Here is a 27,630-nt window from a genome sequence, read left to right on the forward strand (position 1 = left end):
TGGGTCAGTTTTTGTCCAATGTGTGCAGACGGTTTCCTGACACATCGTGGAGACAGGCCAACAAGGGGTGAGGCTACATTGGATTTGGTCCTGGGTAATGAACCTGGCCAGGTGTTAGATTTGGAGGTAGGTGACCACAATTTGGTTATGTTTACTTTAAAGGGAAAGGGATAGTATATACTGCAGGGCAAGAGTTATAGTTGAGGGAAAGGCAATTATGATGCGATTAGGCAAGATTTAGGATGCCTAGGAAGGAAACTGCAGGGAATGGACACAACTGAAATGTGGAGCTTATTCAAGGAACAGCTACTGTGTGTCTTTGATAAGTCAGACAGGGAGGAAGTTATTGACCAAGGGAGCCATGGTTTACTAAAGAAGTTAAAGCTCTTGTCAAGAGGAAGAAGGCGGCTTATGTTAGGATGAGATATGAAGGCTCAGTTTGGGCGCTTGAGAGTTAGAGGTTAGCCTGAAAGACAAAGAGGGAGCTAAAAGAGCCAGGAGGACACATGAGAAATCGTTCGCGGATAGGATCAAGGAAAACCTCAAGACTTTCTATAGGTATATCAGGAGTTAAAAGAATGACTAGAATAAGATTAGGGCCAATGAAGGATAGTAGTGGGAAGTTGTGCGTGGAGTCAAAGAAGATAGGGGAAACGCTAAATGAATTTTCTTTTCAGTATTCACACTGGAAAAAGACAATGTTGGCGAGGAGGATACAGAGATACAGGCTACAAGACTAGATGGGATTGAGGTTCACAAAGAGGTGTTAGCAATTCTGGAAAGTGTGAAAATAGATCAGTCCCCTGAGCCAGATGGGATTTATTGTAGGATTCTCTGGGAATCCAGGGAGAAGACTGCAGAGACTTTGCCTTTGATATTTATGTCATCATTGTCTACAGGAATAGTGCCAGAAACAGGAGGATAGCAAAAGTTGTTCTCTTGCTCAAGAAGGGAAGTAAACACAACCTTGGTAATTATAGACCAGCCAGCCTTACTTCAGTCGTGGGTGAAGTGTTGGAAAAGGTTATAAGAGATAGGATTTATAATCATCTAGCAAGGAATAAGTTGATTAGGGATAGTCAACATCGTTTTAGGAAGGGTAGGTTATGCCTCACAAACCTTATTGAGTTCTTTGAGAAGGGGAAAGCGCTAAATCAATTTTTAAAATATAAGTATTCACACTGGAAAAAGACAATGTTGTCGAGGAGGATACTGAGATATAGGCCATCAAACAGTTGGATGAGGGTAAAGCAGTTAATGTGGTGTATATGAATTTCAGTAAAGTGTTTGATAAGGTTCCCCACGGTAGGCACAATATATGGAGGAATGGGATTGAGGGCGATTTAGCGGTTTGGATAAGAAATTGGCTTTCTGAAAGAAGACAGAGGGTGGTGATTGATGGGAAATGTTTATCCTGGAGTTCAGTTGCTAGTGGTGTACTGCAAGGATCTGTTTTGGGGCCACTGCTATTTGTCATTTTTATAAATGTCAATGATGATGGCATAAAAAGATAGGTTAGTATATTTTCAGATAACATGAATGCCATTGGAGTGGTGGATAGTGCTGAAAGATGTTGTAGGTCACAGAGGGACATAGATAAGCTGCAGAGCTGAGTGGCGGCAAGTGGAGATTAATGCGGAAAAGTGTGAGGTGACTCACTTTAGGAGGAGTAATAGGAATGCAGAGTACTGGTTTAGTTGTAAGATTCTTGGTAGTGTTGATGAACAGAGAGATCTCGGTGTCCAGGTACGTAGATCCCTGAAAGTTGCCACCCAGTTTGACAGGATTATTAAGAAGGCATACAGTGCATTTGCTTTTATTAGTAGAGGGATTGAGTTTCAGAGCCATGAAGTTATGCTGCAGCTCTACAAAACTCTGGTGTTGCCGCACTTGGAGTATTATGTACAGTTCTGGTCACCGCATTATAGGAGGGAAGTGGAAGCTTTGGAAAGGGTTCAGAGGAGATTTACTAGAATGTTGCCTGGTATGGAGGAAAGGTCTTAAGAGGAAAGGCTGAGGGACTTCAGGCTGTTTTCGTTAGAGAGAAGGTTGAGAGGTGACTTGAGACATGAGATAATCAGAGGGTTAGATAGGGTGGACAGTGAGAGCTTTTTCCTCCGATGGTGATGGCTAGCACATGGGGACATAGCTTTAAAGTGAGGTGTGATAGATATGGAACAGATGTCAGAGGTAGTTTCTTTCCTCAGAGTAGTAGGGGCGTGGAATAGCCTGCCTGGAACAATAGTAGACTCACCAACTTTAAGGGCATCTCCAGGACACCCGCACTAATCAGCCCCACCACCCAGTGGCTGAACATTTCAACTCCCCCTCCCACTCTGCCAAGGACATGCAGATCCTGGGCCTCCTTCAATGCCGCTCCCTCACCACCCAATGCCTGGAGGAAGAATGCCTCATCTTCTGCCTCAGAACACTTCAACCCCAGGGCATCAATGTGGACTTCACCAGTTTCCTCATTTCCCCTCCCCCCACCTTACCCCAGTTCCAACCTGCCAGCTTAGCACTGTCCTCATGACCTGTCCTACCTGCCAATCTTCCTTCCCACCTATCCGCTCCACCCTCCTCTCCGACCTATCACCTTCATTCACCTACTGTACTCTTAGCTACCTTCACCCCAGCCCCACCCCTCTCCCATTTATCTCCCCACCCTGGACGCTCCCTGCCTCATTCCTGATGAAGGGCTTTTGCCAGAAATGTTGATTTTCCTGCACCTCAGGTGCTGCCTGACCTGCTGTGCTTTTCAGCACCACTCTGATCTCGACTATAATCAGGTCAGCCTTGATCTCATTGAATAGCGGAAGACTAGATGGGCTGAATGGCCTACTTCTGCTTCTATGTCCTGTTAACAAACAGAATAAATAAAGGGGAAGCAGAGGATGTAACATATTTGGATTTGACAAGGTATCATACATTAGGCTTCTCACAAGATAACAGAACAATGTGTTGGTGAGATATTACCACTGATCGATGATTAGCTAACTAGGACACACGGAGTTAGGATGAGTTAGGAAGGGAGTTAGGAGGCATTTTCAGGGTAGCAACTTGTAACTAGTGCTATGCCATTGAGTTCAATGGTGGGGCCATAATTATTGACAATATAAATTAATAACTCTTATGAGGGAAGTAAATGTACTTTGGCCAAATTTGCAGTTAACACAAAAATAGGTAGGAGGCAAATGGTGAGTCACGGGTTTATAGCACAAAAAAAGGCCATTCAGTCCATCTATTCTACACCAGTCAAAAGATAACACCTAAATATTCTAATCCCACTTTCCAGCACTTGGCTCACAAACGTGTAGATCTATGTATTGCAAGTGAAGAGTCTGCAGAAGGATACAAACTGGTTAAGGGAAAGGGCAAAACTTTTCCAGATGAAATAGAACATGGGAGATGTGAGGTTACACACTGACAGGAAGAATAATGCAGCTGAATATTATTTAAATGGAGAAAGATTGCAGACAGCTACAGAAGAGAAATTTGGGACTTCTCATCCATGAATGACAAAAAGCTAGCATCCATTTCAGCAGATAATATGAAAGGTAAATGGAATGTTAGCGTTTGTTTCAAAGGGAATGAAATATAAAAGTAGGAACTTTTCAGAAAACTAAACAAGCTCCAAGGCACTAATCAGAACATGGTTGGAATACTGTGAAGAGTCTTGGGCCCATTACCTAAGCAAAGACATATCAGCATTGGAGACAGTCCAGAGAAGGTTCACAAGACTGAGATCATGTATGGAGGGACTGTCTTATGAGAAGTGGTTACATACGTTAGGCCTGTACTCATTGGAATTTAGAAAAATGAAAGGTGTTATCAAAACATGCAAGATTCTTGGGGGTATAATAAAATAAAGATTTGAAAGTCTGAAACATACAAAAACAGAAACTGCTGGAGAAACTCAGCAGGTCTGGCAGCATCTGTGGAGAGAAGAGTTAATATTTTGACATGTTAATTCACTACTGGATCTGGGTGCTGCTGATTGGGCCAGCATTTTATTGTCGAGAGTGTGGTACTGGAAAAGCACAGCAGATCAGGCAGCATCCGAGGAGCAGGAGAATCAACGTTTCAAGCATAAGCCTTTCATCAGGAATGAGGCTTATGGGTTGAGGTTGGGGGAAGGTAGCTGAGAATGCAATAGGTAGATGAAGGTGAGGGAAGAAGGCGATAGGTTGGAAAGGAGGACGAAGCGGATAGATGGGGAAGGTGATGGACAGGTCAGGAGGGTGGTGCTGAGTTAGCGACTTGGGACTGGGATAATGTGGGAGGACGGGAAATGAGGAAACTGTTGAAATCTACATTGATCCAATGTGGCTGCGGGTCCCAAGGTGAAATATGAGGCATTCTTCCTCCAGGTGGCAAGGGTTTGGCGATGGAGGAAGCCCAGGACCTGCATGTCCTTGACAGAGTGGGAGGGGGAGTTGAAGTCTTCAGCCATGGAGCAGTGGGGTTGGTTGGCGCAGGTGTCCTAGAGATAGTTCTCTGAAATGATCCGCAAGTTGGCATCCTGCCTCCCCGATGTAGAGGAGACCACGTCGGGTGCAACTGATACAGTAGATGACATTGATGGGGATACAGGTACATTTCTGTCAGATGTGGAAGGTTACTTTGGGGCCTTGGACGCAGGTGAGGGGTGGGGTATGGGCTGGTGGGAGGCGTGGTCCTGACGAGGGAGTCGAGGAGGGAATGGTCCTTCCGGAACGCTGATAGGGGTAGGGAAATATATCTCTGGTGGTGTGGTCCATTTGCAGGTGGCAGAGGATGATGCGATGGAAGGTGAGGACCAGGGGGGTTCCGTCCTTGTTGCGTTGGGAGGGGTGGGGTTCAAGGGCAATGGCGCGGAAAGTGGAGGAGATGCGCTGGGGGGCATCGTCAATCATGTGGAAGGGAAATTGCGATTTCCCTACTTGCAGATCGTTTCAGAGAACATCTCTGGGACACCTGCACCAACTAACCCCACCGCCCCGTTGCTGAACACTTCAACTCCCCCTCGCACTCGGTCAAGGACATGCAGATCCCAGGCCTCCTCCATCGTCAAACCCTTACCGACCGATGCCTGGAGGAAGAACGACTCAAATCCTGCCTTGGGACTCTGCAACCACATGGGATCAATATAGATTTCAACAGTGACCTCATTCCCCTCCCCCCCCACATTATCTAAGCCTCCAATTCGGCACTGCCCTCCTGACCTGTCCATGACTTTTCCCATTTGTCCGCTCCACCCTCCTCTCCAACCTATCACCTACAACTACCTATTGCATTCTCAGCTACTGACCCCCCCTCCCCCTCCAAAACCTACTCCCCTCCCATTAATCTCTCAGCTTCTCCCCCCCCCCCCCACCCTGGCCTACAAGCCTCATTTCTGATGAAGGGCTTATGCCCGAAATGTCAATTCTCCTGCTCCTCAGATGCTGCCTGGCTGCTGTGCTTTTCCAGCACCACACTCTCAACTCTGAGCTCCAACCTCTGCAGTCCTCACTTTCACCTAGCATTTTATTGTCCAACCCTAGTTGCCCCTGGGAAGGTGGTGGTGAGCTACCTTCTTGAACCGCTACAGTCCAGGTGCAGTAGGTAGACCCACAATGCAACCAGGCAGACGGATCCAGGATATTGACTCAGCAACACTGAAGGAACAGCAATATTTCCAAATCAGGATGGTGAGTGGCTTGGAGAGGAACTTGTAGGTTATGATGTCCCCATGTATCTGCTGCCCTTTTTCCTTCTACACAGGGTTGATATGGAGAAGTTGTTTTCCCTTGTGGGAGAGTCTGCAGCCAGACTCCCTAATCTCCAAACAAGGGATCACTTATTAAGAGATGGAATTAGGTTGAGGAATTTCTTCTCTCAGAGGAGTGAATCTGTGAAATTCTTTATGGCAGAGGGCTTTCAAGGGTAGGTCATTGAGTATATGGAGGCTGAGATAGATCTCCTTCTACCTTGACAACCCCCATGCTGCTCCCACATTTGCTCTCCCCCACCCCAGCTACTGATTCTCACTTTCACCCTGCTCCTATCTCTCCTTCTTGCAAATGTGCAGAGGGGTGGCGTTGCATTGTTAGTAAATGAAATTAAATCGAGAGCAAGAAGTGACATAGGGTGGGAGGCATAGAATCTGTGCAGGCAGAGCTGAGGAACTGCACAGGTAAACTGACCCGAGTGGGAGTTACATACAAGTCACCAAGTAGTAGTCAGGATGTGGTGCAGAAAATAAAACACAAGATAGAAAAGGCATGTAAGTAAAGCACCATTAAATAATCATGGGGAACTGCAATATTCGGGTGGATTGGGAAAACCAGCTTGTTAGTGGTTTCCATGAAAAAGTTTTTGTGGAATGTCCATGAGATGGTTTTATTTTGGAGCAGCCAGTGAGCCCAATACGGAGCAGGCAATTATGAGCTTTAATGATGTGTAAGACGACAGACTTAATTAGGGAGCTTAAGGTGAAGGAACTCCGACAGGGCAGTGACTATGACAGAATTCATCCTGCAGTTTGAGGAGGAAGCTGGAATCAGCTGTAATGGTCTTATAATTGAGTAAAGGTAACGACAAAGACATGAGGGAGGAGCTGACCAGAGTTGCTTGGAAGGGGAGCCGAGCACAGAAGACAATGGAGCAGCAATGGCAGGAGTTTCTGGGGATGATTTGGGAGCCACAACAGAAATTCATCCCAAAGAAAAAGAAACATATAATGGGAGGGCATGGCACCATGGCTGACGAGAGAAGTCACGGATTGCATCAAATCAATAAATAAAGAATACAATGCGGTGAAGAGTAGAGGGTAGTCAGTGGATTGGGAAGTCTTTAAAGATGAGCACAGGACAACTACAAAAACAATATGATGGGAGAAGATGAAATATGAGGGTAAGTAAGCTAGTAATGTGGAAGAAGATTGCAAGGGTTTTTTAAAGATATGTAAAAGTTGAGAGAGAACTAAGAGTGGGCATTGTACTGCTGGAAAATGAGGCTGGAGGATAGTAACGGCAAACAAACAAATGGCGAAGGAACTGAACCAAGAGAGACAGAGAGCGAGTGAGTGAGTGCGAGCGAGAGATCCTGCAGAGTTACTGCCTTTGCTGTTTTGAATTCATGTATCACTGGACATCGGAGTGTGTCTGGGAAAATTAACAAGCAGTGAATTTCACAACTAATCTTGGAGAAACTTGTTTGGGCAAAGTTCAGAACACAGAATCAGATAAGTTAATCGTTGTTTTAAGTGTGTCCAATAGAAAGGCTGCAGTAGTGAGTAGAGTAGGTTCTTTCTTGATTATATGTTTTTAGAGATATGTCTCTTGATTAAACTTAAAATATAAACCATAACTATTAATTTAACCTGGGGCAGTGTTTCGTAGAGGAATAAGACGGTGTTATTTTCTGGGTCTGTAGATTGTGAAGGAGCAAAAATGGCCTTTAGTACAGTGATATGTACTTCTTGTCAGATGTGGGAGTTTAAAGAGAGTTTAAGGGTTACTGCGGATTATATCTGCCATAAATGCTGTTGGATGCGAATCTTATCAGATCGAATGGGATCGGTTGGAGAGACAGTTAGAAGTGATGAGGAATTTGCAACAGCAACAGTATGTGATGGATGGCAGTTACAGGAAGGGGAAGGGAAAGTCTCAGATACAGTCACATAGTTGGGTTAACTCCAGGAAAGGTGAGAGGAAGGCACCGAAGGGAAGGAGTCTTTTGTGGATATACCCATTTCAAACAGGTATACTGTTTTGGAAAACGTAGGGGTGATGGATTCTCAGGGGAACATAACACGAACAGCCAAGCTTCTGGTATTGAGACTGGCTCCAATGCAATGAGGGGTATGTCAGCTTCCAAGAGATCAATTGTATTAGGGGATTCTCTAGTCTGAGGTACAGACAGACATTTCTGTGGCCAGCAGCAAAAAAAAACAGAATGGTGTGTTGCTTCCCTGGTGCCAGGATCAAGGATGTCTCAGAGAGGGTGCTGAATGTTCTCACTGGAGAGAGGGGCCAGCAGGAGGTCATTGTCCACATTGGAACCAACGATATAGGAAGGGAAAAGGTTGAGATTCTGAAGGGAGATTACAGAGGGTTAGGCAGAAATGTAAAAAGGTCCTCAAGGATAGTAATATCTGGATTACTCCCAGTGCTACGAGATAGTGAGGGCAGGAATAGGAGGATAGAGCAGATGAATGCATGGCTGAGGACCTGGTGTATGGAGAAGGATTCACACTTTTGGATCATTGGAATCTCTTTTGGGGTAGAAATGACCTGTCCAAGAAGGACGGATTGCACCTAAATTGGAAGGGGACTAATACACTGGCAGGGAAATTTGCTAGAACTGCTTGGGGTGATTTAAACTTGCAAAGTGGGGGGTGGGACCCAGGGAGATAGTGATGAAAGAGATCAATCTGAGACTGGTACAGTTGAGAACAGAAGTGAGTCAAACAGTCTGGGCAGGCAGGGACAAGGTAGGACTAATAAATTAAACTGCATTTATTTCAATGCAAGGGGCCTAACAGGAAAGGCAGATGAACTCAGGACATGGTTAGGAACATGGGACTGGGATATCATAGCAAATACAGAAACATGGCTCAGGAATGGGCAGGACTGGCAGCTTAATATTCCAGGATACAAATGTTACAGAAGGACAGAAAGGGTGGCAAGAGAGGAGGGGGAGTGGCATTTTTGATAAGAGATAGCATTACAGCTGTGCTGAGGGAGGATATACCCGGATATACATGCAGGGAAGTTATTTGGATGGAACTGAGAAATAAGAAAGGGATGATCACCTTATTGGGATTGTATTATAGACCCCCCAGTAGTCAGAGGGAAATAGAGAAACAAACTTGTAAGGAGAACTCAACTATCTGTAAGAATAATAGGGTGGTTATGGTAGGGGATTTTAACTTTCCAAACATCAACTGAGACTGCCATAGTGTTAAAGGTTTAGATGGAGAGGAATTTGTTAAGTGCGTACAAGACAATTTTCTGACTCAGTATGTGGATGTACCTACTAGATAAGGTGCAAAGCTTGACCTACTCTTGGGAAATAAGGCAGGTGACCTTATGGGGGAGCACTTTGGGGCCAGCGACCATAATCTATTAGTTTTAAAATCGTGATGAAAAAGGATAGACCAGATCTAAAAGTTGAAGTTCTAAATTGGAGAAAAACCAATTTTGACGGTATTGGGCAAAAACTTTCGAAAGCTGATTGGAGGCAGATGTTCGCAGGCAAAGGGGCGGCCGGAAAATGGGATGCCTTCAGAAATGAGATAACGAGAATCCAGAAAAAGTATATTCCTGTCAGGGTGAAAGGGAAGACTGGTAGGTATAGGGAATACTGGATGACTAAAGAAATTGAGGGTTTGGTTAAGAAAAAGAAGGAAGCATATGTCAGGTATAGACAGGATAGATCGAGTGAATCCTTAGAGTATAAAGAAAGTAGGAGTATACTTAAGAGGGAAAGGAGGGCAAAAAACGGGCATGAGACAGCTTTGGCTAATAGAATTAAGGAGAATCCAAAGGGTTTTTACAAATACATTGAGGACAAAAGGGTAACTGGGGAGAGAATAGGGCCCCTCAAAGATCAGCAAGGCGGCCTTTGTGTGGAGCCACAGAAAATGGGGGAGATACTAAATGAGTATTTTTCATCAGTATTTATTGTGGAAAAGAATATGAAAGATATAGACTGTAGGGAAATAGATGGTGACATCTTGCAAAACGTCCAGATTACAGAGTGCTGGATGTCTTGAAACGGGTAAATATGGATAAATCACCAGGACCTGATCAGGTGTACCCGAGAACTCTGGGAAACTAGAGAAGTGATTGCTGGGCCTCTTGCGGAGATATTTGTATCATCGACAGTCACAGGCAAGGTGCCAGAAGACTGGAGATTGGCAAACATGGTGCCACTGTTTAAGAAGGGCAGTAAAGACAAGCCAGGGAACTATGGACCGGTGACTCTGACCTTGGTGGTGGGCAAGTTGTTGGAGGGAATCCTGAGGGACAGGATGTACGTGTATTTGGAAAGGCAAGGACTGATTAGGGATAGTCAACATGGCTTTGTGCATGGAAATCATGTCTCACAAACTTGATTGAGTTTATTGAAGAAGTAACAAAGAAGACTGATGAGGGCAGAGCAGTAGATGTGATCTATATGGACTTCAGTAAGGCGTTCGACAAGGTTCCCCATGGGAGACTGAGAAGCAAGGTTAGATCTCATAGAATACAGGGAGAACTAGCCATTTGATACGGAACTGGCTCAAAGGTAGAAGACAGAGGGTGATGGTGGAGGGTTGTTTTTCAGACTGGAGGCCTGTGACCAGTGGAGTGCCAAAGGATTGGTGCTGGTCCGCTACTTTTCATCATTTATGTAAATAATTTGGATGCGAGCATACAGAGGTACAGTTATTAAGTTTGCAGATGACACCAAATTTGGAGGTGTAGTAGACAGCAAAGAGGGTTACCTCAGATTACAACAGGATCTTGATCAGATGGGCCAATGGGCTGAGAAATGGCAGGTGGAGTTTCATTCAGATAAATGCGAGGTGCTGCATTTTGGGAAAGCAAATCTTAGCAGGACTTATACACTTAATGGTAAGGTCCTAGGGAGTGTTGCTGAACAAAGAGACCTTGGAGTGCAGGTTGATACCCCCTTGAAAGTAGAGTCACAGGTAGATAGGATAGTGAAGAGGGCGTTGGTTTGCTTTCCTTTATTGGTCAGAGTATTGAGTACAGGAGCTGAGAGGTCATGTTGCCAGCGTACAGGACATTGGTTGGGCCACTGTTGGAATACTGTGTGCAATTCTGGTCTCCTTCCTATCAGAAAGATGTTGTGAAACTTGAAAGGGTTCAGAAAAGATTTACAAGGATGTTGCCAGGGTTGGAGGATCTGAGCTACAGGGAGAGGCTGAACAGGCTGGGGCTGTTTTCCCTGGAGCGTTGGAGGCTGAGGGGTGACCTTATAGAGGTTTACAAAATTATGAGGGGCATGGGTAGGATAAATAGACAAAGTTTTTTTCCCTGGGGTCAGGGAGTCCAGAACTAGAGGGCATAGCTTTAGGGTGAGAGGGGAAAGAGACCTAAGGGGCATCTTTTTCATGCAGAGGGTGGTACGTGTATGGAATGAGCTGCCAGAGGATGTGGTGGAGGCTGGTACAGTTGCAACATTTAAGGGGCATTTGGATGGGTATATGAATAGGAAGAGTTTGGAGGGATATGGACCGGGTGCTGGCAGGTGGGACTAGATTGGGTTGGGATATCTGGTCAGCATGGACGGGTTGGACCGAAGGGTCTGTTTCCATGCTGTACATCTCTATGACTCTAAGTAGCAGCAAATGAAATACGAAATAAGATTATTCCCTTTCATACGAAGAATAATTTTCAAAACAGGGAAAGGCTTCAGAAATCCGAAACACATTGGGATTAGGTATCCTAGTTCAGAATTCTTTTCAGGTTAATATGCAAGTTCAGTCAGCAGTTGGAAAGGCAACGCAAGTGTTAGCACCCACTTTAAGAGGAGAAAATGACCAAGTGGCCTAATTCTGCTCCTATATCTTACCGTCTTTCCCTACACCACTCTGCTCTCCCTCGTTCCCCACAACCTCGCTGTTACACCCACCCTGAGCCTGCTGTCTCCCCGTCCCCCCACCCCCCTGACCCTCCTCCCTCTCCCGCCGCCCACCTGGTTCATGCCCGCGTTGACCAGCAGGAGGCTGGGGTCGCCCCTGGGGATGACCGGGGCCGAGCGGACCTCCCGGTGCCGCTGCTTGTCTCGGAAGTAGCGGAGGAAGGTCTGGCGGACGTGTCGGGCATTCTGCCCGCACTCCCGGGCCTGGGCCCGGTCTCCGCCCTTGGCCCGGTCTCCCGCTGCGGCCCAACGGCAGATCGCGCGCCTCCGCAGCGCAGAAACCAGGTGCACCGCCGCCATCTTTGATCGTGGAAACCCGCCGCCCCCGAAACAAGGAGTGAACGGAGTGACAAGGGCGGCCATCTTCCTCAAAAACTCAGTGTCCATCGCTGGTCCTCCAGGACTAGCGCCGCTCGCCGAGGATGCGTGGAACAACTACTCCGAGAGTCAACCCCACGTTAACCAAACAGTAATGTTTGTGCCTATGATGTGGTTGAATTCGAGTTCTGATTTCACATGTACCAACACAATAAATATTTTAAATTGCATAATTTCCGTGAATAAAATACAGCAAATCTGAAAAAAAATCACAGAATTCCTCAGGGGGTCTGGTCGTATCTTGTGAAGAGAAAACAAAGTGAACATTTCGAGTCTGGGATGACTCTACCTTCGAATCAGACTCAAAACATTCTCTGTTTTCTCTCCACAGATGCTGCCAGAGTTGTTGAGTTTATCCAGCATTACTTGTGTTTTTTAATGATGCTGACTGACTCTTAATTTTCTCTTGGTTTGCCATTTCTTTCCCCACCAATGTTGAACTAATTGCTCTGTATTTGTTAGGCTTATCGTAACACCATTTTATTTTGACGAGGATATAAAATTATAATAGCCCTCTACCGCCCAGAGCCACAAAGGTTACAGAAATTATATCTGCAATGTGTCTCCTTGCTTCCCTCGGTCTTGTGGTAAAACCACAGCACAGAAGCCCTCGTAACTTAGTAATGTTAATGTACATCTCGCCTTCCCAATAACTCCACTTTAACAATATTAGCTCATCCCCTCAGTGTACAAGCCTGTCAACTCCTTCCCCCATTATGATGGCTTGGGTAACATTTTTTCCTCAGTCAAGAGAATATTCATTCTTCACACATGTTCTCTGCCTCTAATAGCTCCATGTCTTCTCTTACTATATATAACTTATGGTTTTTGGATTTCCTTTTATGTTGGCTTGCATTCTTTTCACATACATTTTCTTTGCAGCTCTTTGTCCCACTCCCACCTCAAACATTTTATTCTCAGCCAAGTTTCAACTTTGATTATCACATTGTCACACACTCCTTTTGTTTTGCTTTATGTGACTCTTCATTCAGAGATCTCTGGACTTGTCCATTCAGAACACTATGTAGGAGCAAGTTACTGCAGATAGTGGAATCTGAACTGAAAACAAAAAATGCTGAAGATCACAGTGGGTCAGGTAGCATCCATGGTGACAGAGCATTCTAACATTTCTAGATGGCTCTTCTTCAGAGCTGAAGTGAAGTGGGGAGGGGATGACATTTATGCAATAGTGGGAGGGACAGGGTTGGAGTGCTGGGAGTCAAAGGATGTTGATAGTTCAGATTAAATTCCAGTTCAGATTTCGGCATCTTCCAAGTCTCTTTGAAGAATTCCCACCCTGAAGAGGTTTTGCTCTTCCTGCTGAAGGAATTCCCAGTGTCTCATTCACCATACACATCATCGTTACTTTCCATTTCACTGCTGGTGCTCAACAAGGTATTTGCCAAAACTCACTTTCATAAAGATATTTCCTTTCACAGTGACTGCCAATAACTCAGATTTACCCCACATGGAATTCACATTCTCTGTCACCCTTACCCTGTTCCTCCCCACCCCAGTGGGACTGTCTGTTCTTTCCAGTCTAACAGTTAGACACATCATTGCTCTGCCATTCTTACATTCCGATCACTTAATCTGAACTATCAACATCTTTTCTCCTCCAGCACGCCAATCCCTCCCGACCACTATTGTGTAAATGACCCCCCCCCTTGTTAGCTCTGATTAAGTCATCTAGACTTGAAATATTAACTTGTTCTCTCTCTCCATGAATGCTGCCTGACCTGCTGTGATCTCCAGCATTTTCTGTTTTTTGTCCAGAACATTCTTCATCGTGAAACTGAACCTCAATTGAACCCAAGCTACCTCCTCTTTCTAAGCAGCTCATTTTTCCAATCCTGCTTTGCCTGTCCCCTTCAGTCCATGTGATTCAATTCACATACCATGGTGAGAATGCACTGGGATTTAGTTTTCAAAGCAGCACAATCTGGATTTTTTCCGGCCAGAAAAGTTTGGGAATCACTTGAAATATTGGAGAACGTGAAAACTAACTGTGGTACCAGAAAGTTTGACCTTGATCATGTTCTGAGTTAATCATTCTGTTGGAATCCCAATAATTGCTTGTTTTTGGTTACCATGATGTGGAGGTGCCAATGTTGTACAAAGTCAGAAGTAATATGACACCAGTTTATAGTACAACACGTTTATTTAAAAGCACAAGATTTTGGAGCGCTGCTTCTTTGTCACCTAGAGTCATAGAGATGTACTGCATGATCCAACCAGTCCTTGTCAACTAGATATCCTAAATTAATCTAGTCCCATTTGCCAGCCTTTGGCCACGTCCCTCTAAACCTTTTCCATTCAGATACCCATCCAGATGCCTTTCAAATGTTGTTATTGTACCAGCCTCCACCACTTCCTCTGGCAGCTTGTTCCATACACACACCACTCTATGTGTGAAAAAGTTGCCCTTTAGGTCAACTTAAATCTTTCTCCTCTCATCTTAAACCTACACCCTCTAGTTCTGGACTCTCCCATCCCAGGGAAAACACCTTGTCTATTTACCCTATCCATGTCCATCATGATTTTATAACTATCTTAAAGGCCACCCTCAGCCTCCGATGCTCCAGGGAAAATAGCCAGGCCTATTCAGCCTCTCCCGATAGCTCAAACCTTCCAATCCTGGCAACAACCTTGTAAATCTTTTCTGATTCGATCAAGTTTCATAACAACCTTCCTTTAGTAGGGAGACCAGAATTGAAGGCAGTGTTCCAAAAGTGGCCTAAACAATGCCCTGTTGGTTGCAACATGACCTCCCAACTCAATGTTCCCCTTCCCATGTGGTCGACAATGCCCTCCAACACATTTCCTCCACTTTCCACACATCTGCCCTTGAACCCCACCCCTCCCAACGCAAAAAGGACAGAATCCCCTGGTCCTCACCTTCCATCCCACCGACCTCCGTATACATCCTCCGTCACGTCTGCCACCTACAAACAGACCCCACCACCAGAGATGTATTTCCCTCCCCAACCCTAACAGTGTTCCGGAGAGACCAGTCCCTCCACGACTCCCTCATCAGATTCACGCTGCCACACACACACCAGTCCACATCCCACTCCTGGCATTTTCCCCTGCCATCGCAGGAAGTGCAAAACCTGCGCCCAGACCTCCCCCTTCACCTCCGTCCAAGGCCTCAAAGGATCCTTCCACATCTGACAAAAATTTACCTGTACCTCCACCAATGTCATCTACTGTATCCATTGCACCCGATGTGGTCTTCTCTACATTGGGGAGACAGGACGCCAACTTTTGGATCGTTTCAGAGAACATCTCTGGGAAACCTACCCCAACGCCCCGTGGCTGAACACTTCAACTCCCCCTCCCACCCTATCAAGGACATGCAGGTCCTGGGTCTCCCCCATTGCCACCCAACTCTCCAACTCCTTGTCACCCGATGCCCGGTGGAAGAACGCCTCATATTCTACCTTGGGACCCTGCAACCACACAGGATCAATGTGGATTTCACACATTTCCTCATTTCCCCTCTCCCCACATTATCCCAGTCCCAAGCCTCCAACTCAGCAACACCTTCTTGACCTGCCCATCACCTTTCCCATTTATCCGTTCCACCCTCCTCTGACCAATCACCTTCTCCCCACCTTCATCCAACTATCACATCCTCAGCTACCTTCCCCCCAACCACCTTCCCCCCCAACCACACCCCCTCCCTATTATCTCTCAGACCTCAGCCCACAAGTCTCATTCTTGACGAGGGGCCCAATGCCCGAAATGTCGATTCTCCTGCTACTCGGATGCTGCCTGACCTGCTGTGCTTTTCCAGCACCACAATCTCGACACCTTCTTCACTATCCTATCTACTGTGACTAGATGACATACGAACCTGCACTCCAACGTCTCTTTGTTCAGCAACACTCCCCAGGACCTTACCATTAAGTGTATAAATCCTGCTCTGATTTGCCTTTCCAAAATACAGCACCTCATGTTTATCTAAATTAAACTCCACCTACCACTCCTCAGCCCATTGGCTCATCTGATCAAGATGCTGTTGTACTGAGGAAACCTTCTTCACTGTCCACTACACCTTCACTTTTCGCGTCAGCTAAGCTTGCTAACCGGTGTAACATGAGGAACCCTGTCAAATGCCTTACTGAAGTCCATGTAAACCACATCCACAGCCCTGTCCTCATCAATCAATTTCCCACGTAGAAATCTGTGTTGACTATCTCTAATCAGTCCTTGCCTTTCCAAATACATATAAATCCTGTTCCTCAGCTTGCCCATCATCTGATGAAACAGCAGTGTTCTGAAAGCTTGTGATTTAAAATAGACATGTTGGACTATAACCTGGCGTCATGTGACTTCTGACTTTGTTTTTGGTAAAACTATCTCTCCTAGATGATCCCACTTAACAGTCAGAGAATAGTTTTATTGATTGGGTCAAATAGCCAGTTTTGCAATGTATATATCCCACAACAGATTGGATTTAAAATAACAACAGAAAATGCTGGGAATATTTTGCAGCATTTGTGAAGAGATAAATTAACTTGCTGAGGTTTCAGCTCGAGGACTTTTCATCAGAACAGACAGACTGTATAAAATACACCACTCAGATAATCCAGCTGTTAGGTACCCTGGAACCTTGCTTGTGCAACTCTGGGTGATTTATTGTTGCTGCACAGCGAGCGGGGCGGAAGTGATTCGGGGGAAGTGAGGGGCGAAGCACTTGCGGCGTCACAGACATTACCGTCTGCTCGAGTGTCACACGGTTCTCGCTCCCCCGAACTACAAGCGGAAGTGAAGATGGAGGCGTTGGTTTTCATCCTGTCGCTGGTTGATTGCTGTGCACTAATTTTTATGGCGGTTTATTTTGTATCCTTGTAGAGTGGACGGAAAGAGGGAAACACTGGGATAGGTTATTTTAAATGGAACGCGGCCAGAAAATAAAGAAGGAAGAAGAGGGAAGGGAAAGCTGGGGAAACCAGGGGAATTGGGGGGGAGAGGAGAGAGAGGGAGGGAGGGGGAGAGGGAGGGAGGGGTGCGGAGAGAGAGAGAGAGGGAGGGAGGGGGAGAGAGAGGGAGGGGTGCGGAGAGAGAGAGGGAGGGGGGAGAGAGAGAGAGAGAGAGGGAGGGGGAGAGAGAGAGAGAGAGAGAGGGAGGGAGGGGTGACGGGGGGGGGGGGGGGGAAGGAGAGAGAGAGAAAAGGCTGGGGTGGGGAGAGGAGGGGGTACCTGAGGGAGAGGAGGTGGGTGGGTGGGGAACCTCAGGGTGGAGAGAGCAGAAGGTAGGGGGGAACCTGGGGTTGAGGAGAGCGGAGGGCATGAGGGAAGAAGGACGGCGGTGAGGGGATCAGGAAGAGACTTGAGGGTGGGTGAGTGAATGGGGAGGAAGAAAACATGGGGTGACTGGAGGGAGGATGAAGAACGTGGAGGTGGAGTGGCCGGCGGGGCTGGAGGATGAAGAGTGGAGGGGGTAGGGGCGGTGAGCAAGGGATGGAGGAGAAGTGCATGTAGTACATTTGTGGAGGACCTAGACTGAAAAAATTAGATTCAGGTTGAGAAATGGAGAGAGTAATTGGAAAAGCAGATAGTAAGGAAAGCGAAAATGAGAGATACGGAGAAAGTGAGTAGTCTGAAAAACAGTGTGTCAGATTGAGAGGTTAAGTGGAAAAGATGGGGACGAAGAATAACAAAGTTTAAGAGCAAAAGGAATTATCACTGGGTGTAAATGACGGGAAAGCGGACAGGGAGAGTTGTGAAAACATGGTAAGAATACAAACAGGTTGGAGAAGGAGAGAGGCTGAGAAAGACTGTGAGGAAGAGAAAGATCCAGAGGCAGTGAATACCTTCCTTGACCTGTGTGTAGATTATAACCCTGTCGGATTTAGAATGTGATTATATAAATGCCCGAGCATGCTGTTCTAAACTGAACAAGGTAATTGCCCTGAGTACAATATGTGTTGTGGGAGGGGTAGAAAGGGTCTGATTGAGAGCTTCCTTCTGGCAGCTATCTGTAAGACTAATAGGGTAGTTATGGTAGGGGATTTTAACTTTCCAAACATCGACTGGGACTGCCATAGTATAAAGGTTTAGATGGAGAGGAATTTCTTAAGTGTGTACAAGACAATTTTCTGATTCAGTATGTGGATGTACCTACTAGAGAAGGTGCAAAGCTTGACCTACTCTTGGGAAATAAGGCAGGGCAGGTGACAGGTGTCAATGGGGGAGCACTTTGGGGCCAGCGACCATAATTCTATTTGTTTTAAAATCGTGATGGAAAAGGATAGACCAAATCTAAAAGTTGAAGTTCTAAATTGGAGAAAGGCCAATTTTGACGTTATTAGGGAAGAACTTTTGAAAGCTGATTGGAGGTAGATGTTCGCAGGTAAAGTGACTGCTGGAAAATGGGAAGCCTTCAGAAATGAGATAACAAGAATCCAGAGAAAGTATATTCCTGTCAGGGTGAAAGGGAAGGCTGGTAGGTATAGGGAATGCTGGATGACTAAAGAAATTGAGGGTTTGGTTAAGAAAAAGAAGGAAGCATACGTCAGGTATAGACAGGATAGATCGAGTGAATCCTTAGAAGAGTATAAAGAAAGTAGGAGTATACTTAAGAGGGAAATCAGGAGGGCAAAACGGGGACATGAGATAGCTTTGGCAAATAGAATTAAGGAGAATCCAAGGGTTTTTACAAATACATTAAGGACAAAAGGGTAACTGGGGAGAGAATAGGGCCCCTCAAAAGTCAGCAAGATAGCCTTTGTGTGGAGCCACAGAAAATGGGGGAAATACTAAATGAATATTTTGCATCAGTATTTACTGTGGAAAAGGATATGGAAGATATAGACTGTAGGGAAATAGATGGTGACATCTTGCAAAATGTCCAGATTACAGAGGAAGAAGTGCAGGATGTCTTGAAATGGTTAAAGGTGGATAAATCCCCAGGACCTAATCAAGTGTACCCGAGAACTCTGTGGGAAGCTAGAGAAGTGATTGCTGGGCCTCTTGCTGAGATATTTGTATCTTTGATAGTCACAGGTGAGGTGCCGGAAGACTGGAGGTTGGCAAACATGGTGCCACTGTTTAAGAAGGGCAGTAAAGACAAGCCAGGGAACTATAGACCGGTGAGTCTGACCTCGGTGGTGGGCAAGTTGTTGGAGGGAATCCTGAGGGACAGGATGTACATGTATTTGGAAAGGCAAGGACTGATTTGGGATAGTCAACGTGGCTTTGTGCGTGGGAAATCATGTCTCACAAACTTGATTGAGTTTATTGAAGAAGTAACAAAGAAGATTGATGAGGGCAGAGCAATAGATGTGATCTATATGGACTTCAGTAAGGCGTCGACAAGGTTCCCCATGGGAGCCTGATTAGCAAGGTTAGATCTCATGGAATACAGGGAGAACTAGCCATTTGGATACAGAACTGGCTCAAAAGTAGAAGACAGAGGGTGATGGTGGAGGGTTGTTTTTCAGACTGGAGGCCTGTGACCAGTGGAGTGCCACAAGGATCGGTGCTGGGCCCTCTACTTTTTGTCATTTACATAAATGATTTGGATACAAGCATAAGAGGTACAATTAGTAAGTTTGCAGATGAGACCAAAATTGGAGGTGTAGTGGACAGCGAAGAGGGTTACCTCAGATTACAACAGGATCTGGACCAGATGGGTCAATGGGCTGAGAAGTGGCAGATGGAGTTTAATTCATATAAATGCGAGTTGCTGCATTTTGGGAAAGCAAATCTTAGCAGGACTTATACACCTAATGGTAAGGTCCTAGGGAGTGTTGCTGAACAAAGAGACCTTGGAGTGCAGGTTCATAGCTTCTTGAAAGTGGAGTTGCAGGTAGATAGGATAGTGAAGAAGGCGTTTGGTATGCTTTCCTTTACTGGTCAGAGTATTGAGTACAGGGGTTGAGAGGTCGGTTGCGGCTGTACAGGACATTGGTTAGGCCACTGTTGGAATATTGCGTGCAATTCTGGTCTCCTTCCTATTGGAAAGATGTTGTGAAACTTGAAAAGGTTCAGAAAAGATTTACAAGGATGTTGCCAGGGTTGGAGGATCTGAGCTATAGGGAGAGGCTGAACAGGAGGGGCTGTTTTCCCTGGAGCGTTAGAGGCTGAGGGGTGACCTTATAGAGGTTTACAAAATTATGAGGGGCATAGATAGGATAAATAGGCAAAGTCTTTTCCCTGGGGTCGGGGAGTCCAGAACTAGAGGGCATAGGTTTAGGGTGAGAGGGGAAAGATAGCAAAGAGACCTAAGGGGCAACGTTTTCACGCAGAGGGTGGTACGTGTATGGAATGAGCTGCCAGAGGATGTGGTGGAGGCTGGTACAATTGCAATATTTAAGAGGCATTTGGATGGGTATATGAATAGGAAGGGTTTGGAGGGATATGGGCCGGATGCTGGCAGGTGGGACTAGATTGGGTGTGGATATGTGGTCGGCACAAACAGGTTGGATCGAAGGATCTGTTTCCATGCTGTACATCTCTATTACTCTATGCTGTGAAATGAGGAGACCATCGGAAACAGGGTGTGTACAGTGTTCTGGCAGGTGTGTTTGTGTAGCCTCCCTTTCTCACATGGAGACTGTCGTTCACGCATTGATGGGACAAGCCTATTATTGGTTGCCTTTGAACTGAGTGGCTCCTTTGGCCATTTTGGAAGATAGTTCAGAGTCAACCACTTTGTTGTGGGTCTGGAGTCACATGTAGGCCAGACTCAGCACGGATGACAGATTTTGATCCCAAAAGGAAATTTCCAATAAATGATAATTTCACAATCATAATCACCATCACTGAGACTAGCTTTTAATTCCAGATCATGTATTGAGTTTAAATTCCCACAGTTGCCTTAGTGGAATTTGACCCCATGTACCCAAACAGTTAATCTGGGCCCCTAGATTGCTTGTCCAATGACATCACCACCACCACACTGTGGATCAAGATTCTGTTAGTGTATCAGAATATTCAGTTTTGGTAGAGATTCGCTTCTGGGAAGTGAAATTGCATTCATTCTGTGCTCAGAAAGGCAGTGCCACTCAACCACAGAGCCTGCAATTTCACAGCTAATCCCTCTCGGAAGCTGAGACAGATGGGAGGGAGGAGTGAATGAGGGGAGCAGACACTTGACGATTTACCTCTCCTCTTCCCATTAGTCCCAGGCCCTGGTTCCCACTCTAATTACTTTGAGTGTCAGAAGTCACAGGACACCAGATTATAGTCCAACAGGTTTATTTGAAATCACAAACTTTAGGAGCACTGCTCCTTCGTCAGGTGAGGTGAAGAGAAGTGCACAGACACAGAATTTATAGGCAGAGAGATCAAAGGATGGTACAAATGGTGTAAGTGGAGTGTTGACAGGTCACATAACATGTCTGTGCAGGTGATAAAAAGTGTCAGATGGTGTGAGTAAAGTGTCACCAACTGAACAGCAGGTGATGGGATTCAAGCAAGATTCCTTTGCACAGGACCTTCAATCAACATTCTCCACTAGATACAATAACAACATTTTTTTATCCTTTGGACTCATGGTGTAGAATCACTGAAATGACTACACAACGATATCAAGTTTCATCCAGCCATCAGACTTTTCTTCAGAATCAGTCTCATTCTTGAACACACGCATCCCTGTCAAGGATGGACACCTCAGTACCTCACTCTACAGCAAGCCCATGGATAACCTCATTGTGCTGCACTTCTCTAGCTTCCACCCTAAAGATATTAAAGAAGTCATCTCCTACGGACAAGCCCTATGTATACACAGGATCTGCTCAGACGAGAAGGAATGCAAAGGGTATCCAAAGATGCTGAACGACGGCCTCAAGAATTGAATATTGATTGCCAGTTCCGACGTGCCACAGTGAAAAACTGCAACACCCTCCTCCGAACACACAGGACATGACTGAGATAACAAAGAAGGACAAAGAAAATTTACAGCCCTTCAGCCCTCCAAGTCTAAGCTGATCCAAATGTACTGTCTAAATCTGTCAGTCAATTCCTAAGCATCGATATCCCTCTGCTCCCCAACTACTCGTGCCTTTATCCAGACGCATCTTAAATTAATCTACTGTGCCTGCCTCAACCATCTCTGCTGGCAACGCGTTCCAAATGCCTACCACCCTCTGTGTGAAGTACTTGCCGCATGTATCCCCCTTTAAACTTTCCATCTCTCACCTTGAAAGCATGACCTCTCGTTATTGAATCCTTGACCCTGGGAAAAAGCTTGTCTGTATCCACCCTGTCTATACCCTTCATGATTTTGTAAAGCTCAATCAGGTCCCCCCTCAATCTCCTTTTTCTAATGAAAATAAACCTAACCTACCCAACCTTTCTTCATAGCTAGCACCTTCCATACCAGGCAACATCTTCGTAAACCTCTGCACCCTCTCCAAAGCATCCACATCCTTTTGGTAATGGGGCGACCAGAACTATACACAGTATTCTAAATGCGGCCGAACCAATGTCTTGTACAATGTTAACATGACTTGCCAGCTCTTATACTCAATACCCTGTCCAATGAAGGCAAGCATACCATATGCCTTCTTACCACTCTATCCACCTGTGCAGCAACCTTCAGGGTACAATAGACCTGCACTCCCAGATCTCTCTGCCCATCAACTTTTCCCAAGGCTCTTCCATTCATTGTATAATTCGCTCTAGAATTAGACTTGCCGAAATGCATCACCTCACGTTTGTCTGGATTGAAATCCATCTGCCACTTTTCTGCCCAACTCTCAATCTATCTAAATCCTCCTGTATTATCTGACAGTCCCTTATGCTTTCTGCTACTCCACCAATCTTCGTGTCATCTGCAAACTTGCTGATCATACCAACAGTGCCCTCTTCCAGATCATTTCTGTATATTACAAACAACAGTGGCCCCAACACTGACCCCTGTGGAACACCACTCATCACCTTTCTCCATTTCGAGAAACTCCCTTCAATTACTACTAGTATGCTTCGTCGTCCAGTATTTCGCCAGAGGGGAGAGACTATGGTCTCTCCTTCATCATATCATCGATGATGACAAACATCTCACCAAGATCATCCCCACACCTCTACTTCTCGCCTTCAAAAAACTGCCAAACTTTAAACAGGCCATTGTTTGCAGCAAACTGCCCAGCCTCCAGGGCAATATCGACCATAACACCATACAACTTTGACATGACAATCACTGCAAGACATGTCAGAGCATTGACATGGATACCACCATTATACATGGGGACACTAACCACCACATACACAGCAGGTACTTGTGACTTGGCTAACATTGTCTATCCCATACACTGCAGGCATGGATGTGCCGAGGTATGATACGTTGGCGAGACCAAGTAGATGCTATGACAGTGGATGAATGGACGCTATGCAACAATTGCCGTACAGGATTGTTCCCTCCCAGTCAGGGAACACCACAGCAGTCAGGGACATTTATCCTTTGACCTTCGGGTAAGCGTCCTCCAAGACGGACTTTGAGATACATGGGAACGCCAAATCGCTGAGCAGAATCTGATAGCCAAGTTCCATACCCACGAAGACGGCCTCAACTGTAATCTTGGGTTTATGTCGCGCTGAAGAAGGGCTCATGCCCGAAACGTCGATTCTCCTGCTCCTTGGATGCTGCCGACCTGCTGCGCATTTCCAGCAACACATTTTCAGCTCTGATCTCCAGCATCTGCAGTCCTCACTTTCTCCCAACTTATGATCTCTCTACCTTAATTAGTTTGTGCAGTTTTGGATGACTTGTTACTTTGTTGAGACCCTCAGCATGCTACTCTTCTACCAATCATGCTATTCCAGCCATTTGGTTTGTCTCCAGTACCACCTCATTTTTATTTTTTGTAATTATCTCTCTACCTTAATCAATTAATCAGATTATAGGTCATCCCTTCACTTTTTATTCAGTTGGTGACACTTTATTCACACCATCTGACAGTCTTGATCACCTGCAGAGACCTATTATTCTGCCTGTCGACTCTCCACTCTCACCATCTATATGATCCTTAGATGGAGAGATCAATAAATTCTTTGCCTGTGTGCTTCTCTTCACTTCATCTGAAGGAGCAGCATTCCAAAAGCTTGTGATTTCAAATAAACCTGTTGGACTATAACCTGGCGTTGTACAACCTCTGACCTTGTCTGCCCCAGTCCAACACTGACACCTCCACATCACAACTAGTTCGAAACAATTGGTTTCTTGAGATCATTTTGAGTTGTAATTTTTCTTCCAGTGGATCCTGCCAGAACTGGTTGCTGTCGGACTTGTTACACTGCTGATGTTTGTCTCCATGCATTGGTTCATATTTCTACTCAATCTGCCAATATCTGGCTGGAATCTTTACAGGTGGGTGAAGCTTACTCAGTCAATTACAGTTTAGTTTGCTGAGAGTTTTTGTGTAGTCTTGGGGTCACATTTGGAAAAACAAAGCTCAATTCACCAGTGTCAGCATGGTTTCATGAAGAGGAATTCATGCTTGACAAACTTGGTGGAATTACTTTGAGGATGTAACCAGCATCCGCTGGATGTGGTATATATAGCCTTCCAGAAATCATTTGACATGGTGTCACATAAAAGACTGATCCAGAAGGTTAGATCTCCAGGGGTTAGGGATAAAGTACTGGCTTGGATAGACGATTGGCTGACTGACAGAAAGCAGAGTGTTGGGATAAATGGGTCCCTCTCTGGATGGCAAATTGTAACCAGTAGGGTGCCACAGGGTTCAGTTCTCAGACCTCAACTATTTACAATTTGGATATAAATGATCTGCAAGCAGAGACAGAGTGTAACATAGCAAAGTTCACAGATGATATTAAAATAGGTGGGAAAGCAAGTTGTGAGGAGGAGACAAAAGAGTTTTCAAATGGATATCGACAGGCTAGGAGAATCGGCCAGAATCTAGCAGATGGAATTTAACAGGTGCAAAGTTGTCCATTTTGGATGGAAAAACAATGGCCTAATTATGATTTAAATGGGAAGCAGATTCAAAGTGCGTCTGTGCAGAGAGATCGGTGTGTCCTTGTGCATGAATCACAAAGTGGGTATGCAGGTGCAGCAGAAAGACAGACAAATGGAATCCTGGCATTTACTGCAAAAGGACTGGATTATACAAGTAAACTAATGTTGTTACAATTATATAAGGCATCGGTGAGACCACACCTGGACTTCTGTGCCCAGTGTGGACTCCTTACTTGAGGAAGAATGTGATGGCACTGGAGGCAAATCAGAGGATGTTCGTCAGATTCACCAGATGAAAGGGCTATCTCATTGGAGTTCAGGAGAATGGGGTGGTGGTGGGGTGCTGTTTGATTAAGGTATATAAAATGCTAAAGAGGATTGATAAGGTGGACATTGAACAGATGTTACCACTTGGAGGACAGTCTAGAACAAGAGGTCATAGATATAAAATGAGAAGAGGTCGGTTCAAAACTGAGATGAAGAGAAACAACTTCTCTCTGAGGGTTGTGAATCTGTGGAGCCCACTGCCCCAGAGTGCTGTGGCGGCAAAATCAATCAACAGATTCAAGAAACAATTCAATATGTTTCTGATGAAAAGCAGGATAGGGGGAGCAGGAAGCAAGTGGGGTTGAAATCAGGATAAGATTAACCATGATCATGTTATTCTGGATTAGTGGTGCTGGAAGAGCACAGCAGTTCAGGCAGCATCCAAGGAGCTTCGAAAACGACGTTTCGGGCAAAAGCCCTTCAGCAGAGTGGGCTCAAAGGCCTCAATTGCCCACTCTCGTTCCTAATTCCTATGTAAACACATGAAGTAAATTTGAAGATAACAATTCCTGAACACCCTGCAGGGAAGTCCAATACTAACTTGATGTCATCTTGTGGCTTTTTGGGTTATGTTTGCATCCAAGGCTACACAGTAGGTACAAGCCCCACTTGATAGATTTCAATCCATTATCTAGATTAGTGCACATAGTGCAACACAGAGGGTGGGTGCAATCTCAGCAGGTCAGAATTGAGGCAGTATTAGAGGGTCGGCGCCGAGGGAGCGGCGAGCTGTCAAGGTTTGCACAGAGTAAATTTTAAGTGCAGAATGGTGCATTTTAAGATGTGTTGGGAAATCTTTGCCTGTGGCTTCAGATTCAAAGTTTGCAACATCAAAATTGTGCATCAGAAGTCTGTATTAGGTAGAGGTTTGTGTTTATTGAACTGCACGCTGAAGGATTCCTTCACCTTTGTGAAAACTCTGTGACCTACATATTGTTAGTAATAGCTTGTTTATCATTATGATCTTATTTCTGAATGTACCACCATAGTGAAGAAACCACTTCACTATGTCACTGGAGTATAAATGTGATGCCATTTTCTGAATCAATATTTTGTGTATTTATGAGCTTTGTGTTTTTTAATAAGACCATGTGTGTCCAAACATTGGGTCCACTCTACATCTAGCCCTAACTAAAATGTTTGGTTTCTGGTTTTCTTGGTTTCCATGAGAAACCTGTTCTTGATAGACAGAGCCCAGCTTTAATGACCCTGAAGAACAGCTTCAGCTGCAGTGATACAGCACTGTGGTTTCAGAAGGAAGTGCGGGTTATGACTGTTATTCCATACTACACCCTAGGTACTTGGCAGTCCCCTGTGGTAATGTGGGAGTCTTTGACCCAACTGAGATTCACAATCGTGGACAGCTGAAGACTCACATGAAGGAAGCAATGATTAAACTGGGATTCCATCTCCTCTGTTTTTTCATTTATCTATACAGGTATGTGTGTTTCAGAGACCGTTATAACAAAATCGGATACCAAGGGGGCATAATTGAGTTATAAATCAATCTAATATTGAGTGGGAATAACTGAGCATGTTTTAAAACAGTCTGATTCTGAGAGGGGAGTAACAGGGAGAGTTTTATTATGGTCTGATATTGGGGAGTGAGTAATGGACAGCATTATATTAGTCTGATACTGAGGTGTGAGTAACAAAGTTTTATTAGTCTGATACGGAGAGTGGAATGTGAGGAAGATTATTCTAATGGAGAATGGGGTGATCTTCCACAATTTGCTGCCCTGCTTGCTGAGATATGTGATAGCCTACAATCTGATACTGTTCTCCTTTACAGTATGATCCTGGCTTTGATAAATGACTGACATTGTTTCTGGACTCGTAAATGGCAGCAAGGTAAAAGTGCAGGCTCAAGACTGTCACTCCCATTCTGTTTGGTTCCGTTGGAAGTTCTCGAACAAGCAAAGGATGCATCATGCAGTTTATTTTTTGGACATGATTGAAATGTGTTTTGAGATTATTTTTTAAACAATAAAGTTACTGTTTAAAAAGAGTCCTGATGTGTACTTCAGAAGCACTGAATTGTTACAGCAACATTCGGCTCATTGTGCCTCCACCAATTCTATTTCCAATTTCCTGCCCTTTCTCCATTTCTCTGCACACCATTTCTATACAAATAATCTTCTCATGTTCTTGAATGCCTCAGTTGAACCTGCCTCCACCACATTTCTAGGTAGTGCCTTCCGGACTCTCAACTACTCACTTTTTCTCTCCCGTTAGCTTTGCTCCATTTACACAAAACTCTGAATCTATGCCCTCTAATTATTGTGTCTTATATGAGTAGGAACAGCTTCTGCCTATCTATCCAGCATGCACATGATTTTGTGAAGCTCCATCAAACTTCTTCTGTGTTGCAACATT

General features: G+C 45.1%; 2 protein-coding genes across 11 annotated transcripts in view; one reads left to right on the forward strand and one right to left on the reverse strand.

The window, feature by feature from the left end:
* The window catches only part of aars2 (alanyl-tRNA synthetase 2, mitochondrial (putative)), a 113,752-nt gene extending 101,798 nt beyond the window's left edge, over positions 1-11,954 (reverse strand). For 3 of the 7 annotated variants that reach the window (XR_015755074.1, XR_015755073.1, XR_015755075.1), the window contains exon 1: positions 11,674-11,946. Coding sequence is in view for 4 of the 7 variants with exons in the window: in XM_087984613.1 (XP_087840739.1) it covers positions 11,674-11,919 (246 nt within the window). In the remaining 3 variants the exon portion in view is untranslated. Of the gene's footprint in view, positions 1-11,673 lie in introns of all 7 variants that reach the window. The other 4 variants (XM_087984613.1, XM_043687375.2, XM_043687378.2 and 1 more) reach the window with 3 other exon arrangements.
* A 4,775-nt stretch (positions 11,955-16,729) lies between these two features.
* On the forward strand, positions 16,730-27,262 carry cnih4 (cornichon family member 4). 4 transcript variants are annotated; one of them, XM_087984651.1, is made up of 5 exons: positions 16,730-16,845; positions 17,839-17,907; positions 24,203-24,315; positions 26,552-26,692; positions 27,047-27,262. In XM_087984651.1, exons 1-5 carry the CDS (start codon positions 16,777-16,779, stop codon positions 27,072-27,074), a joined length of 420 nt encoding a protein of 139 aa, XP_087840777.1. In that variant the 5' UTR covers positions 16,730-16,776; the 3' UTR covers positions 27,075-27,262. The 4 variants fall into 4 exon arrangements, with proteins under 4 accessions (XP_087840777.1, XP_087840793.1, XP_043543317.1 ...); XM_087984667.1 differs by lacking the exons at positions 16,730-16,845; positions 17,839-17,907 and adding an exon at positions 17,927-19,096; XM_043687382.2 differs by lacking the exons at positions 16,730-16,845; positions 17,839-17,907 and adding an exon at positions 19,399-20,527.
* The last annotated feature ends 368 nt before the right edge of the window (positions 27,263-27,630 follow it).

This window comes from Chiloscyllium plagiosum, unplaced genomic scaffold (assembly GCF_037043375.1).
Source record: "Chiloscyllium plagiosum isolate Xiang-an unplaced genomic scaffold, Cpla_swu_hap1 HiC_scaffold_3, whole genome shotgun sequence".
Classification (NCBI taxonomy): domain Eukaryota; kingdom Metazoa; phylum Chordata; class Chondrichthyes; order Orectolobiformes; family Hemiscylliidae; genus Chiloscyllium; species Chiloscyllium plagiosum.

What these genes read in the sequence shown, in the direction of transcription:
- cnih4 (XM_087984667.1), top strand. Translation starts at nt 18,752, where the DNA reads ATGGGGGAAATACTAAATGAATATTTTGCATCAGTATTTACTGTGGAA. An exon ending in TCTGGCTGGAATCTTTACAG is followed by an intron (nt 24,316 to 26,551) that starts GTGGGTGAAGCT and finishes ACTACACCCTAG; the next exon opens with GTACTTGGCAGTCCCCTGTG. An exon ending in TTTTTCATTTATCTATACAG is followed by an intron (nt 26,693 to 27,046) that starts GTATGTGTGTTT and finishes TCTCCTTTACAG; the next exon opens with TATGATCCTGGCTTTGATAA.